Source organism: Littorina saxatilis, linkage group LG11 (assembly GCF_037325665.1).
Source record: "Littorina saxatilis isolate snail1 linkage group LG11, US_GU_Lsax_2.0, whole genome shotgun sequence".
Classification (NCBI taxonomy): domain Eukaryota; kingdom Metazoa; phylum Mollusca; class Gastropoda; order Littorinimorpha; family Littorinidae; genus Littorina; species Littorina saxatilis.
In genome coordinates, this window is record NC_090255.1 from 35,512,442 (window position 1) to 35,525,174 (window position 12,733).

A 12,733-nucleotide genomic window follows, 5' to 3' on the forward strand; every position below is an offset into this window, starting at 1 on the left:
CTGACTGACTGACTGACTGGCCAACAAACTCACTACCCAAAAAACGCACTTCAGTAGCTGTTTCAGAATAGCCTTGCATTAAACAATGGAACCCAAAGATGTGTTGAACTTGAAAGGTATCACTTTATTTGTTCAGGATGGAACCACATGGTAACTGTCAAAAACATGGCGAACATCGACTGCCCCGGATGTGTCTGTTCGATCAAGAGTTACTTCCCTTGATGTTAGTCGCGAGTAGGCCTACATGATTATGTACACTAATCATGTCATTTCCAAACAGTAGCAAACGAAGGAACCAATCAACAACTGGCTGATGGTAGAGTAACTGAATGATTGTATCCAACTCTGTCTGTGCGTAATTGCGTGTTACTTGAACAATGAAGGACGTTCAGTAGTGCTTGTGCGTGTGTGCATGTGACATTTCTTCTTACCCAGGTTGTAAAGAACAAAGGAAATACACAAATTAAAACCTATCAATCGACTTCACAAGTGAACAAACAAAATACACGCAGAAAAACTTTTGGTGGTGCTTACTTTAACTGTCTCTGTCCTACGAGGATGCGGTTAAAATCAAGGGTCTGCCAAACCCGGCAAATGCAGAAACAGATACCTTTGTTTTCAAAACAGAAGCTTTCGGAAAACAAAGGGACACTATGCCTCAAGTTACCGATAGGTAGGCGTGAAAATAATATGGCATGCGTTAAATAGCATGTCATCTCCGGGCCTATCAAAGTGAAAGGGACATTACACAACAATACCACGAAATATCTCTTATCGCTTGAAATATTTGTAAATCTGGCATCTTTTTAAGTTTAGTGCGTCTTGGATCCCCCTCCATGAATTTCTAGGACGCAAAGCAATTTTCGACGAAGGCCGGACTTTGGTATTGCATTTCAGCTTGGTGGCTTGAAAAATAATGAATGAGTTTGGTCATTAAAAATCGGAAACTTGTAATTAAAATTATTTTTTATTAAACGATCCAAAAACAATTTCATCTTATTCTTCATTATGTTCCGATTCCAAAAACATATACATATGTTATATTTGGATTACAAACAAGCTCTGAAAATTAAAAATATGAAAATTATGATTAAAATTAATTTTCCGAAATCGATTTAAAAACACTTTCATCTTATTCCTTGTCGGTCCCTGATTCCAAAAACATATAAATATGATATGTTTGGATTAAAAACAAACTCAGTAAGCTAACAAGTCGCGTAAGGCGAAAATACAATATTTAGTCAAGTAGCTGTCGAACTCACAGAATGAAACTGAACGCAATGCCATTTTACTCGTAGCATCGTCAGGCCACCGCTCATGGCAAAGGCAGTGAAATTGACAAGAAGAGCGGGGTAGTAGTTGCGCTAAGAAGGATAGCACGCTTTTCTGTACCTCTCTTTGTTTTAACTTTCTGAGCGTGTTTTTAATCCAAACATATCATATCTATATGTTTTTGGAATCAGGAACCGACAAGGAATAAGATAAAACTGTTTTTAAATTGATTTGGACAATTTAATTTTGAGAATAATTTTTATATATTTAATTTTCAGAGCTTGTTTTTAATCCGAATATAACATATTTATATGTTTTTGGAATCAGCAAATGATGGAGAATAAGATGCACAGTCACTCACTTTTGATTTATTGTTTTGTTTATGAAATTATGATGTTCTGCATAATATCCATTGTCTTGCAGAGTTGATGTACTATTGCATAGTATTCTTACTCTAATTGACTTGCAAATGTTTGCTTTGCACCTTGTCATGAACATGTATAAACTACAATGTTTCATATAATGCACGTATGTACATAAACTTATCCTGTTTTACTAATTATGTAAGTATTGTAGTAGTAGTAGTAGTAGTTTTTATAGTAGATTTAGTCCCTCTTTAAGGCGAGGGCCAGATGCAAAAAAGTATACCAATGCTTATTCTGTTACCCTCGTAAAATAAAGAATTGTCATTGTCATTGTCATTGTCTCTCTCTCTCTCTCTCTCTCTTTCTCTCTCTCTTCATTTTATTTTTATTTTCATTTTTTTTTTTTTTACAGGAATCAGTTGCCTCGACTATTGTAGGTTCAACATACTGGCACTAGAGGCCTGCAGGATCACATAAAACGGTTTCGACTCCAGGTGATTAACTTGTGAATAGAGAGACAGACAGACGAACAGACAAATAGACAAGTACCTGGGACTCCATTATTTTACGGGGTACAAGTTTTCAGTAACGACAGCACTTACAAACATAGGCTACTTCCGGTTCGAGAAACCCATGTGGACAGCCAGATACAACAACTTGTCTCACAGGCTTTGACTCGGAGCGTTGAACGATCACTTCAGGGCCGTCTGTCAAGGTTGTACGGTAATCTTGAACTTGTTGTACGGTCGGTCTAGTTAAATTGATACTGGAGGTAAATCTGATAGCAGAAATCACAGGACAAGGCTCTTCGACTACTCGTGATATCAATCAAATGATGTCTTTTTAGTCTTTACACACTACTACTAGCTTAGCACTAGCATTGAGGATTGACTTCTTATTTCGAAAGTCTACTTCTAGATTCCGATTAGATTCAACGAAACGCCTCAGCATATATGGGGTATAGGTTACAGAGGATGACAAGTATCTAATCAGTACCTAAGATTGTGTGTAGGGCAGGCAGGATGCACAAAATGAGTTTCTCCGTTGTAAGCTAGGCTATGGTGTTGTTACTGTTGCAGAAGGGGTCTATTATCTCTATGGCAGGTGCATTTCTTGTGCACTTCTTTCCCAGGGTTTCATTTACTTGTGCACCATTGGCGCATTGATTCTGAAAATGTCCCATCACATCCCTTCAGAAGTTCAGTGCGTCAAAGCTAGGGTGCATTGAGATCACATACCAAATGTACACTTTACATCGGATTACACACACTGTGACACAGTCACACACACACACACACACACATGCACACATACACACACACACACACACACACAGATACAGAGATAACACAATATAGTGGCTAATTCTCAGATGGCACCATTTTGCACCATTTTGCATCTTTGGTCAAAACGCGTACGGGCCTCTTTCGCGCTTCTTGCCTTCGACTATGTCCCATCGGAATTTGGTTGAGGGGGACAAATGTCCCATTGCCTTTTTCTCCCAGGCTAAACCCTGCCTTCCTGTAGATGTTTTTCTTGTTGACATCACATGGGATGCTCTCAGGGGTTCTTCTTGGTGGTTTTCTCTGATCTCATTGGAAATCATGCGACATTTGTGACCCTCCACCACGGAATGAGTCGCATGTCACCTTTGCATGATTTTCATATTTTAACATTTTCCTACAGAGTTTTTTATGCTCTATCCAGTGGTGAAACTGTTTTAGAAAAGAGCGAACACTTTTCGAGTTATAAGCCTGTGACTAAGGTGACCCCCACACTGTTACCAGACACTCCCTGGACTTATATTACGCCTAGCGCAGAACCGCGCGAGTTGACATGCGACTCATTCCCTGGTGGAGGGTCACATATTGCCACACCCTCAAACGAAACGTTTTTAAATTTTATAGAAAGTTTGTTGATCTAAAACCGTTCCATATTCAAACACTGCCAGTCAGGTAAAATCACCCACACATGACTGTTGTTTACATACACACGGTACAAACAGAGAATGTTGGACACGGACTTATCTCTTTTGTTTTCAATTTTATGCTGAAATGTGTCTTTTGGACCAGTTGTTTCATAGTCATTAGGCATCTATGCATGTTGAGATGATTATGATGATGAATATGGTGATGATTTTTCAGATGCCGTTAAGCGAGGAATCGGATGGAGGCAGCAGTGGGGGGGAGACTGAGATGAGACGGTTGAAACAAGCTCAGAACAGAAAGAAAAAGAAATCTGGTGGCTTCCAGGCAATGGGTAGGCTACCATCATTTTTCTTTCATGTACTCACCTGGTAATTCAAACATTCCTGAAATGGGAAATAACGTCCTCATTTTCAAACCACACGGGGGATAACCGATCAAAGGCCGAACGGAGGCCGAAGGCCGCTCCTGACACGTGTGAAGGCAAGTTTTGTCTGTTTTCTAGGTATTGTTTGATTTATGTCGGGATTTAAGGTAAGCTACTGATTCAGCGATGACTAAATTTGTTTCTCGATGCATAAAAAGTCAGGGAGCGATTGATATTTGCCCGTAAATAGCCTTCAAAGCTGAAAATGTCGGCGATCGAGCACCGGAAATGGCTGTTCGATGGGTTATTAATGCAAGTAGAAATGTGCTTTATTTCACCAAATCAGCTCGTATTTGGTATGGGTACGGGATTCTAGAGGACGAAGGAGTCATAAGAGGTGCAAAGAAGTGCTATTTGGGAGTAGAATAAATCTTCCGAGCCAGGAGACAAGAGAAGGTCATATTTGAGAGATGCGCGTAGGCCGATCTTTCCGACAAGCGAATGATACAGCAGATTAATCATTCGTTTTGATCAGAAACATAGTCTCTTGTAGTAGTCCTTGCACAGTGTACAAATGCGCACGGTGTGTGTGTGTGTTTGCATGTAATCTGCACTCAGCGGATTTATTGCTAGTGTTAATAAATCATTGCCACTACACTAATAATGCTTCCAAATAACCGTCAGAAAAAAAAGTGAATACCACACACACATACACACACACACTAGCCCTACACACACACATAACGGGACTTTACAGAGGTTCACAAGGAAGGCACACAGCAAGGAGAGGTATGCAGTCTGCTGTTGGCTTGTTTAATCAAGCGGAATGCCTTGGCCGCTGCATCCACCAGTCTAGGTAACTTGAGACCTGTCGGTCACTGAAAATAGGCTCCGCCTAGGCCCATGGGTATTTTGGCCTGTTGGACCTCGGCCTTTAAGTTCTAATTATTCATGAAGTATTGACAAAGGTTTGACCGCCTTTCAAAGTTGTCAGTTATTCTCACCATGTTGTATGACCATTTTCAGGTCTGTCCCATGCCGTTTTCAAAGCTATTACCAGGAAAGGATATAAGCTGCCTACACCAATTCAGAGAAAGGTAAGTGAAACTTAAAGGTATAGAAAAAAACCAGTTCATGAACCTTTGTCTGTGAAAAAAAAAATAATATAACAAGAATTCTACCTGTAAGCTCATCATGTAATGTTTTTTCAAAGACGAAGCAACATATTCTGTCAATCTTTGAAGTGGAGAATTGAGATGCACACCATGCAAATATGATATAATAATGATGCAAAGATGAGCACTTACCTTCGGTTGCTGGCTTTGCTCCTCCAAAGCAGCAAACTCAACAACAGCAAAAATGACAAAAGGACTGGTGCAGAAAGAAAGTGACGTCAGCATGAAAAGCATGGGCGTATCCATTGATGTGGAATGGAAAAGGGAGAACTGTGTTGTTTCCAGACTCGGTGAACAATAGGTCAGTTCCGCCTGGATTCAAAACTTGGTTTAAATGTCCTGGCTTGAAAAAATCATTCGTTCCAACTTCATAAAACCTTGTGTGTGTCAAAACTATTAAATGGTCAACTGACCAGGGGTCAGATCAATGCGTCAGGTAAAAACAGATCAGAGAAGAAATGAAGGAGAGCTAAGCATGTATGTGAAAGAAATAGTTACTCATTTGCGCCTGTCTTTTTTTTCCCAGACAATTCCTATTATTATGGAAGGCAAAGATGTGGTTGCGATGGCGAGGACAGGCAGCGGCAAAACAGCAGCATTTCTGGTGCCTATGCTGGAGCGCCTAAAGGCGCATTCTTCCAAGGGTGCGCGTGCACTCGTACTGTCACCAACAAGGGAGCTTGCTCTTCAGACGTTAAAATTTACCAAAGAGGTGTGCTGGATTTTATGTTACGTACTATTGCAAATACCAATAGTATTACAGTGGTACCTATGATGAAAGGACACCCTTGGGACCAGCCAAAGGGCGGGGATGTAGCTCAGTCGGTAGCGTGCTGGATTTGTATCCAGTTGGCCGCTGTCAGCGTGAGTTCGTCCCCACGTTCGGCGAGAGATTTATTTCTCAGAGTCAACTTTGTGTGCAGACTCTCCTCGGTGTCCGAACACCCCCGTGTGTACACGCAAGCACAAGACCAAGTGCGCACGAAAAAGATCCTGTAATCCATGTCAGAGTTTGGTGGGTTACAGAAACACGAAAATACCCAGCATGCTTCCTCCGAAAACGGCGTATGGCTGCCTAAATGGCGGGGTAAAAAACGGTCATAAACGTAAAATTCCACTCGTGCAAAAAACACGAGTGTACGTGGGAGTTTCAGCCCACGAACGCAGAAGAAGAAGAAGAAGGACCAGCCAAAAGTGTCCCTACATTGCCGGTGGCCTGTCATGACAGGTATAGTTTGATGAAGATAATAGACAAATGGACGACAGAAAGCATCCTTTTAAGGAAGGTGTCCTCTCATTGGAGCGGCCACACATTGCACATACCACTGTAGTGTACACATATATATATGTAATTAGATAGTTGTCTGGGAGGGGGAGAAAGATGGTTTCTCCAAAAGGGTTGTTAATGCAATTCATGAATAGAGCTTGTAGGTGTACATCTGTGTATGTCACACGCTTTCCTTCTTTGCCACTACTAAAGCAAACGTGTGCAAGATTGTATGTTACACGCTTTGGAGCATGTGCAAGAACGGATTCAAACTCGAAATCGTCCCTCCAAAAGCCCCAAAATGCACACACGACTTTTATTTCTCCTGCTGTTGTCGTGTTTTTTCTTTACAAATTCTTCAACGCTGAGAATACTGAAAACGGCATCCCAGACTACAGTACTGTTTCCATACGCGAGTTTAGCTTCCCTTGGAAAGTGGCTCGCTCAGGAGGCCTGTTAGTCTGAAACTAGAAGGACAGAGTTCTGAACATAGATGACAAAGACCCCGGAAAGAACAAACATTTCGCGGATGCAGACACAGAAAGACGTCATGAAGAATGGAATGCTTCAAAAGATACAGACTGTGACGATGACTGTGACGTCATTCACATATACCGAGACGTCATTCATAGTTGTTCGTTCACTTTCGTCAAAAAGTAGATCTCTCCACAATGGCTGCTCCTGTGTTTAGGTTTATCAAGCGTGAGTACGCAAAACGTGTTTGTTCTCTCCTCTGTTGAAGCTGTGAGACATAATCGCCATTACGAGCTAGTCGTGTGACAGAGAGTGTTCTTGCACACTCGACTGCTGCTGTTTCACTCCGGCTAAAGCCGTCGTGAAACATCTACAGTCTCGTGTGCAAGAAAACTCTCTGTCACACGACTAGCTCGTAATAGCGGGTAATGTCACACGCTTTCCTTCTTTGCCACTACTAAAGCAAACGTGTGCAAGATTGTATGTTACGCGCTTTGGAGCATGTGCAAGAACGGATTCAAACTCGAAATCGTCCCCCCAAAAACCCCAAAATGCACACACGACTTTTATTTCTCCTGCTGTTATCGTTTCTTCTCTTTACAAATTCTTCAACGCTCAGAATACTGAAAACGGCATCCCAGACGACAGTACTGTTTCCATACGCGAATTTAGCTGCCCTTGGAAAGTGGCTCGCTCAGGAGGCCTGTTAGTCTGACACTATAAGGACAGAGTTGTGAACATAGATGACAAAGATCCCGGAAAGAACAAACATTTCGCGGATGCAGACACAGAAAGACGTCATGAAGATTGCGATGCTTCAAAAGATACAGACTGTGACGATGACTGTGACGTCATTCACATATTCCGAGACGTCATTTATAGTTGTTCGGTCACTTTCGTCAAAAAGTAGATCTCTCCACAATGGCTGCTCCTGTGTTTAGGTTTATCAAGCGTGAGTACGCAAAACGTGTTTGTTCTCTCCTCTGTTGAAGCTGTGAGACATAATCGCCATTACGAGCTAGTCGTGTGACAGAGAGTTTTCTTGCACACTCGACTGCTGCTGTTTCACTCCGGCTAAAGCCGTCGTGAAACATCTACAGTCTCGTGTGCAAGAAAACTCTCTGTCACACGACTAGCTCGTAATAGCGGGTAATGTCACACGCTTTCCTTCTTTGCCACTACTAAAGCAAACGTGTGCAAGATTGTATGTTACACGCTTTGGAGCATGTGCAAGAACGGATTCAAACTCGAAATCGTCCCTCCAAAAGCCCCAAAATGCACACACGACTTTTATTTCTCCTGCTGTTGTCGTGTCTTCTCTTGACAAATTCTTCAACGCTGAGATTACTGAAAACGGCATCCCAGACTACAGTACTGTTTCCATACGCGAGTTTAGCTTCCCTTGGAAAGTGGCTCGCTCAGGAGGCCTGTTAGTCTGAAACTAGAAGGACAGAGTTCTGAACATAGATGACAAAGACCCCGGAAAGAACAAACATTTCGCGGATGCAGACACAGAAAGACGTCATGAAGAATGGAATGCTTCAAAAGATACAGACTGTGACGATGACTGTGACGTCATTCACATATACCGAGACGTCATTCATAGTTGTTCGTTCACTTTCGTCAAAAAGTAGATCTCTCCACAATGGCTGCTCCTGTGTTTAGGTTTATCAAGCGTGAGTACGCAAAACGTGTTTGTTCTCTCCTCTGTTGAAGCTGTGAGACATAATCGCCATTACGAGCTAGTCGTGTGACAGAGAGTGTTCTTGCACACTCGACTGCTGCTGTTTCACTCCGGCTAAAGCCGTCGTGAAACATCTACAGTGTAACAGTCTCGTCAAGAAAACTCTCTGTCACACGACTAGCTCGTAATAGCGGGTAATGTCTTATTGAGGGGGGGGGGGGGGGGGGGGAAGGGGGAGTGGATCTGCAGCCTGTGAAGAAGACCAATGTGAATGTGCTTGAATTGAAATGTGTATATATATATATTATATGCACATTAATGTTAATGTTAGAGTTTTTATGTATTTAATGAAGTTATTGACGTGATACATTTTGAAAATTTGGGTTGGCGTTTGTACCTTAAATACATCTCACGGCAGAGTTTTAAGACACCAGGCACATTCATGAAAAAGCAAAGAATGTGAGTGAATACATGTCCTGTCTGAATGTGATATGAGTCATGTGAAGTCTGATTTTTGGTTTCAGCTTGGTAAATTTACTGATCTGAGGGCGGCTGTTATTCTCGGAGGAGACAAGTAAGTTCTTATTTAAAAACGTTTTCCGTTCTAGAGGATTGTTGAAGAGATGCGGGAGAGAATAAGTATTTGTAAATGTGGGAGAGAGATAGAGTGTGTGCAGGTGTGCGCTTTTTCTCTTTTTATGATAATTATATTACGGGGCAATAGATGATTTTCAGAAATAACTGTCGGGTTTGTATTATGGGTTGTGAAACTGAAAGAGTGAATACCCTTGCTTTTTCTCTGACAAATGAATTCACAAGTGCTCCTGTCCACGTGTTTCAGACACATCTCACCAGTGATTGGCCTCTCCAATGTTTGTCCTAGTAAAAGCAAGGGTGTTCACTCTTTCGCAACCCATACAAACCCGACAGAGATATTTTCAGAATTGGTCTTTTATCTTTATAAGGCTGCTGTGGTAGTCCCCTCCAAATGCATTGTAGAGGAAATAATTTGATGTCTCTTGCCCTTGTAACCTTTTGTATCCTGCACAGAATGCAATGATGCCGTCTTCTCTGGATTGCCAATGACATGGAAAGTAATGCTGTCAGTTTCTAAGTTCCAGAAAATCGTAGCAAAGTTACCACAGTGAGTTTTCCGAAACTGAAAATGCTCAAACCTCACGAGAAGCGGGTAGAAACGAAAACGCGTCAGTAACATGACAGGAAAAGTAGAGCAGGTAGCATGGTGTATAGCAGTCATTTTCAGGTGTTCCGGGATCTGCATAATTTTATGGGTTCTTTAGCGAGCGAATTAAGGCTCTCTTAGGGGTAGCCCAACCAAGCGATGAGATATTTGGGGCAATAAAAGCACTGTGTAGGTTGATCCCAAAGGTGTTCTCTCACAATAGACACCATTTTACTGGGGAAAACTGCGTGTTTTTTTTTCTTTTTCGTTCTTTAATTATCTGTTTACCGTGTGTAATTTAAAGTGTTTGCCGGGTTTTTTTTTGCAGGATGGAAGATCAGTTCTCTGCTTTGCATCAGAATCCTGACGTGTGAGTCTTGTATTTTTTGTGATACCTTTGAATTAAGTTGGAAAACACAATAGTGTATGATGGTACACAAGTCAAAATAATATAGGTAGTTTATGATAGATTCAAATGGCATTTTCAGAGATGTCCGCACATAGATTTTAAGTCTTAATGGTTTTATGGTTCTTTGTGAACAGCTTTCAAGGGCACATATTTTATTTCTTGATTTCTTTGTTAATAAAAATTCTATGTTTCGAATACCCTCACTGATCTTATTTTTTCTTCCCGACCCTCGAACTTTTTTTGACTCTTCAAAAAAATAGATTTCATAAAAATAACAAAACTCAATTTTGCAGACTTTACAAGGAAAGTTACTCTTCTCTGATATCAAGGGGAGACAGCTTGCACGATTTCTGGCCAATAAGCCACATGCAAGTGTGTAAATAAAAATAAAAAACTTCAATCAACAACAACAAAAGTAGTCGACCCACCGAACTTAATTTTGTTTTTTCTTGTCATTGGAAACAAACCTCCTTTTTTTTCACTTACTGCGCGTTAGACATGCTGATTAAATTTTCTACATTTCAGCATCATTGCTACACCTGGGCGTCTGCTTCACATCTTGGTGGAGATGAACAAGAACCTGAGAGAAGTCATCTATGTCGTCTTTGATGAGGCCGACAGGTGAGTTTTGCATCGTGCTGTGAAGTTAAATGTATTTTCAATGTTTTTTGCTTGTACAAGGGGCTGTAGAGGAAAATGCCCCACTATATGTATTTGGCAACATTTTGTAGGTGTACAGTTGGACCCCCCTGGCGACGGGCGCAGTGGCGTGGTGGTAAGACGTCGGCCTCCTAATCGGGAGGTCGTGAGTTCGAATCCCGGTCGCTGCCGCCTGGTGGGTTAAGAGTGGAGATTTGTCCGATCTCCCAGGTCAATTTATGTGCAGACCTGCTAGTGACGTAACCCCCTTCATGTGTACACGCAAGCACAAGACCAAGTGCGCACGGAAAAGATCCTGTAATCCATGTGGGAGTTCGGTGGGTTATGGAAACACGAAAATACCCAGCATGCCTACTCAACGAAAGCGGAGTGAGCTGACTATGCTCTCAGAGTATTGTGTGGGGAACCCAAATGGGCAAACGAGCTCACACGTAACCAGAACATTCTGGAACGCTGAAGAAGAAGAACCCCCCCTTTTAAAGACCTCCACAAAAGTGAGAAAGTGAGCTTATGAACAGTAGATTATTATATGAAGTCTTATATCGCGCGCGTATCTCCAGACTCGGACTCAAGGCGCAGGGATCTATTTATGCCGTGTGAGATGGATTTTTTTACACAATACATCACGCATTCACATTGACCAGCAGATCGCAGCCATTTTGGCGCATATCCTACTTTTCACGGCCTATTATTCCAAGTCACACGGGTATTTTGGTGGACATTTTTTATCTATGCCTATACAATTTTGCCAGGAAAGACCCTTTTGTCAATCGTGGGATCTTTAACGTGCACACCCCAATGTGAGAAAACCGGGTCTTAAAAGGGAGGGAGTCTTAAATCGGGGGGTCTTAAAAAAGGGTTTCCACTGTACTCTCTCTTTTGCCGCGGCTTCTGCTGCCTGCAAAATAATGTGTTGCTTTCTCAGACTTTTTGTTTATAACATCTGTAAGGTTTTAATACTCTTTACTTTTAAACTCTGATTTTCTCAGATTTTTGGCAGGCTTCAAAGAGACTTCACTGTATTCTTTTGGTAGCTTATGTTGCCTTGTATTCATATCCCAGCCAGTTGAAAGATGTCGGCTGTTATTTCAGACTGTTTGAGATGGGTTTCGCCGAACAGCTGAAGGAGATCTTGCACCGTGTGCCCGAGTCGCGCCAGACTCTGCTGTTCTCTGCCACCCTGCCCAACACACTGGTGGCTTTTGCCAAGGCTGGACTGTCTGACCCCACGCTTATCCGTCTTGACGTCGACACAAAGCTTAGCACTCAGCTCAAGGTAAGTCTTTGTTACCTCTACCTACCCTTTTTCACATACACACACACACACTCACTCAGCTCAAGGTAAGTCTTTGTTACCTCTACCTACCCTTTTTCACATACACACACACACACTCACACTCACTCAGAATCTCTTCCCGTCTCTTTTTATATTTAGTCAAGTTTTGACTAAATATTTTAACGTAGAGGGGGGAATCGAGACGAGGGTCGTGGTGTATGTGTGTGTGTGTGTGTGTGTGTGTGTGTCTGTGTGTGTGTGTAGAGCGATTCAGACCAAACTACTGGACCGATCTTTATGAAATTTGACATGAGAGTTCCTGGGTATGAAATCCCCGAACGTTTTTTTCATTTTTTTGATAAATGTCTTTGATGACGTCATATCCGGCTTTTCGTGAAAGTTGAGGCGGCACTGTCACGCCCTCATTTTTCAACCAAATTGGTTCAAATTTTGGTCAAGTAATCTTCGACGAAGCCCGGGGTTCGGTATTGCATTTCAGCGTGGTGGCTTAAAAATTAATTAATGACTTTGGTCATTAAAAATCGGAAAATTGTAAAAAAAAATAAAAATTTATAAAACGATCCAAATTTACGTTTATCTTATTCTCCATCATTTGCTGATTCCAAAAACATATAAATATGTTATATTTGGATTAAAAACAAGCTCTGAAAATTAA

General features: G+C 41.6%; 1 protein-coding gene across 3 annotated transcripts in view; it reads left to right on the forward strand.

The window, feature by feature from the left end:
* Nucleotides 1-2,112: 2,112 nt before the first annotated feature.
* The window catches only part of LOC138980340 (ATP-dependent RNA helicase DDX54-like), a 28,841-nt gene continuing 18,220 nt past the window's right edge, over nt 2,113-12,733 (forward strand). Inside the window, exons 1-8 of one of the 3 annotated variants that reach the window (XM_070353207.1) lie at nt 2,113-2,131; nt 3,782-3,896; nt 4,956-5,026; nt 5,631-5,816; nt 9,054-9,103; nt 10,041-10,082; nt 10,647-10,742; nt 11,874-12,057. In XM_070353207.1, the coding sequence (XP_070209308.1) occupies nt 3,782-3,896; nt 4,956-5,026; nt 5,631-5,816; nt 9,054-9,103; nt 10,041-10,082; nt 10,647-10,742; nt 11,874-12,057 (744 nt within the window). In that variant the 5' untranslated portion in view covers nt 2,113-2,131. Of the gene's footprint in view, nt 2,132-2,224; nt 2,361-3,781; nt 3,897-4,955; nt 5,027-5,630; nt 5,817-9,053; nt 9,104-10,040; nt 10,083-10,646; nt 10,743-11,873; nt 12,058-12,733 lie in introns of those variants that run through there. The other 2 variants (XM_070353205.1, XM_070353206.1) reach the window with 2 other exon arrangements.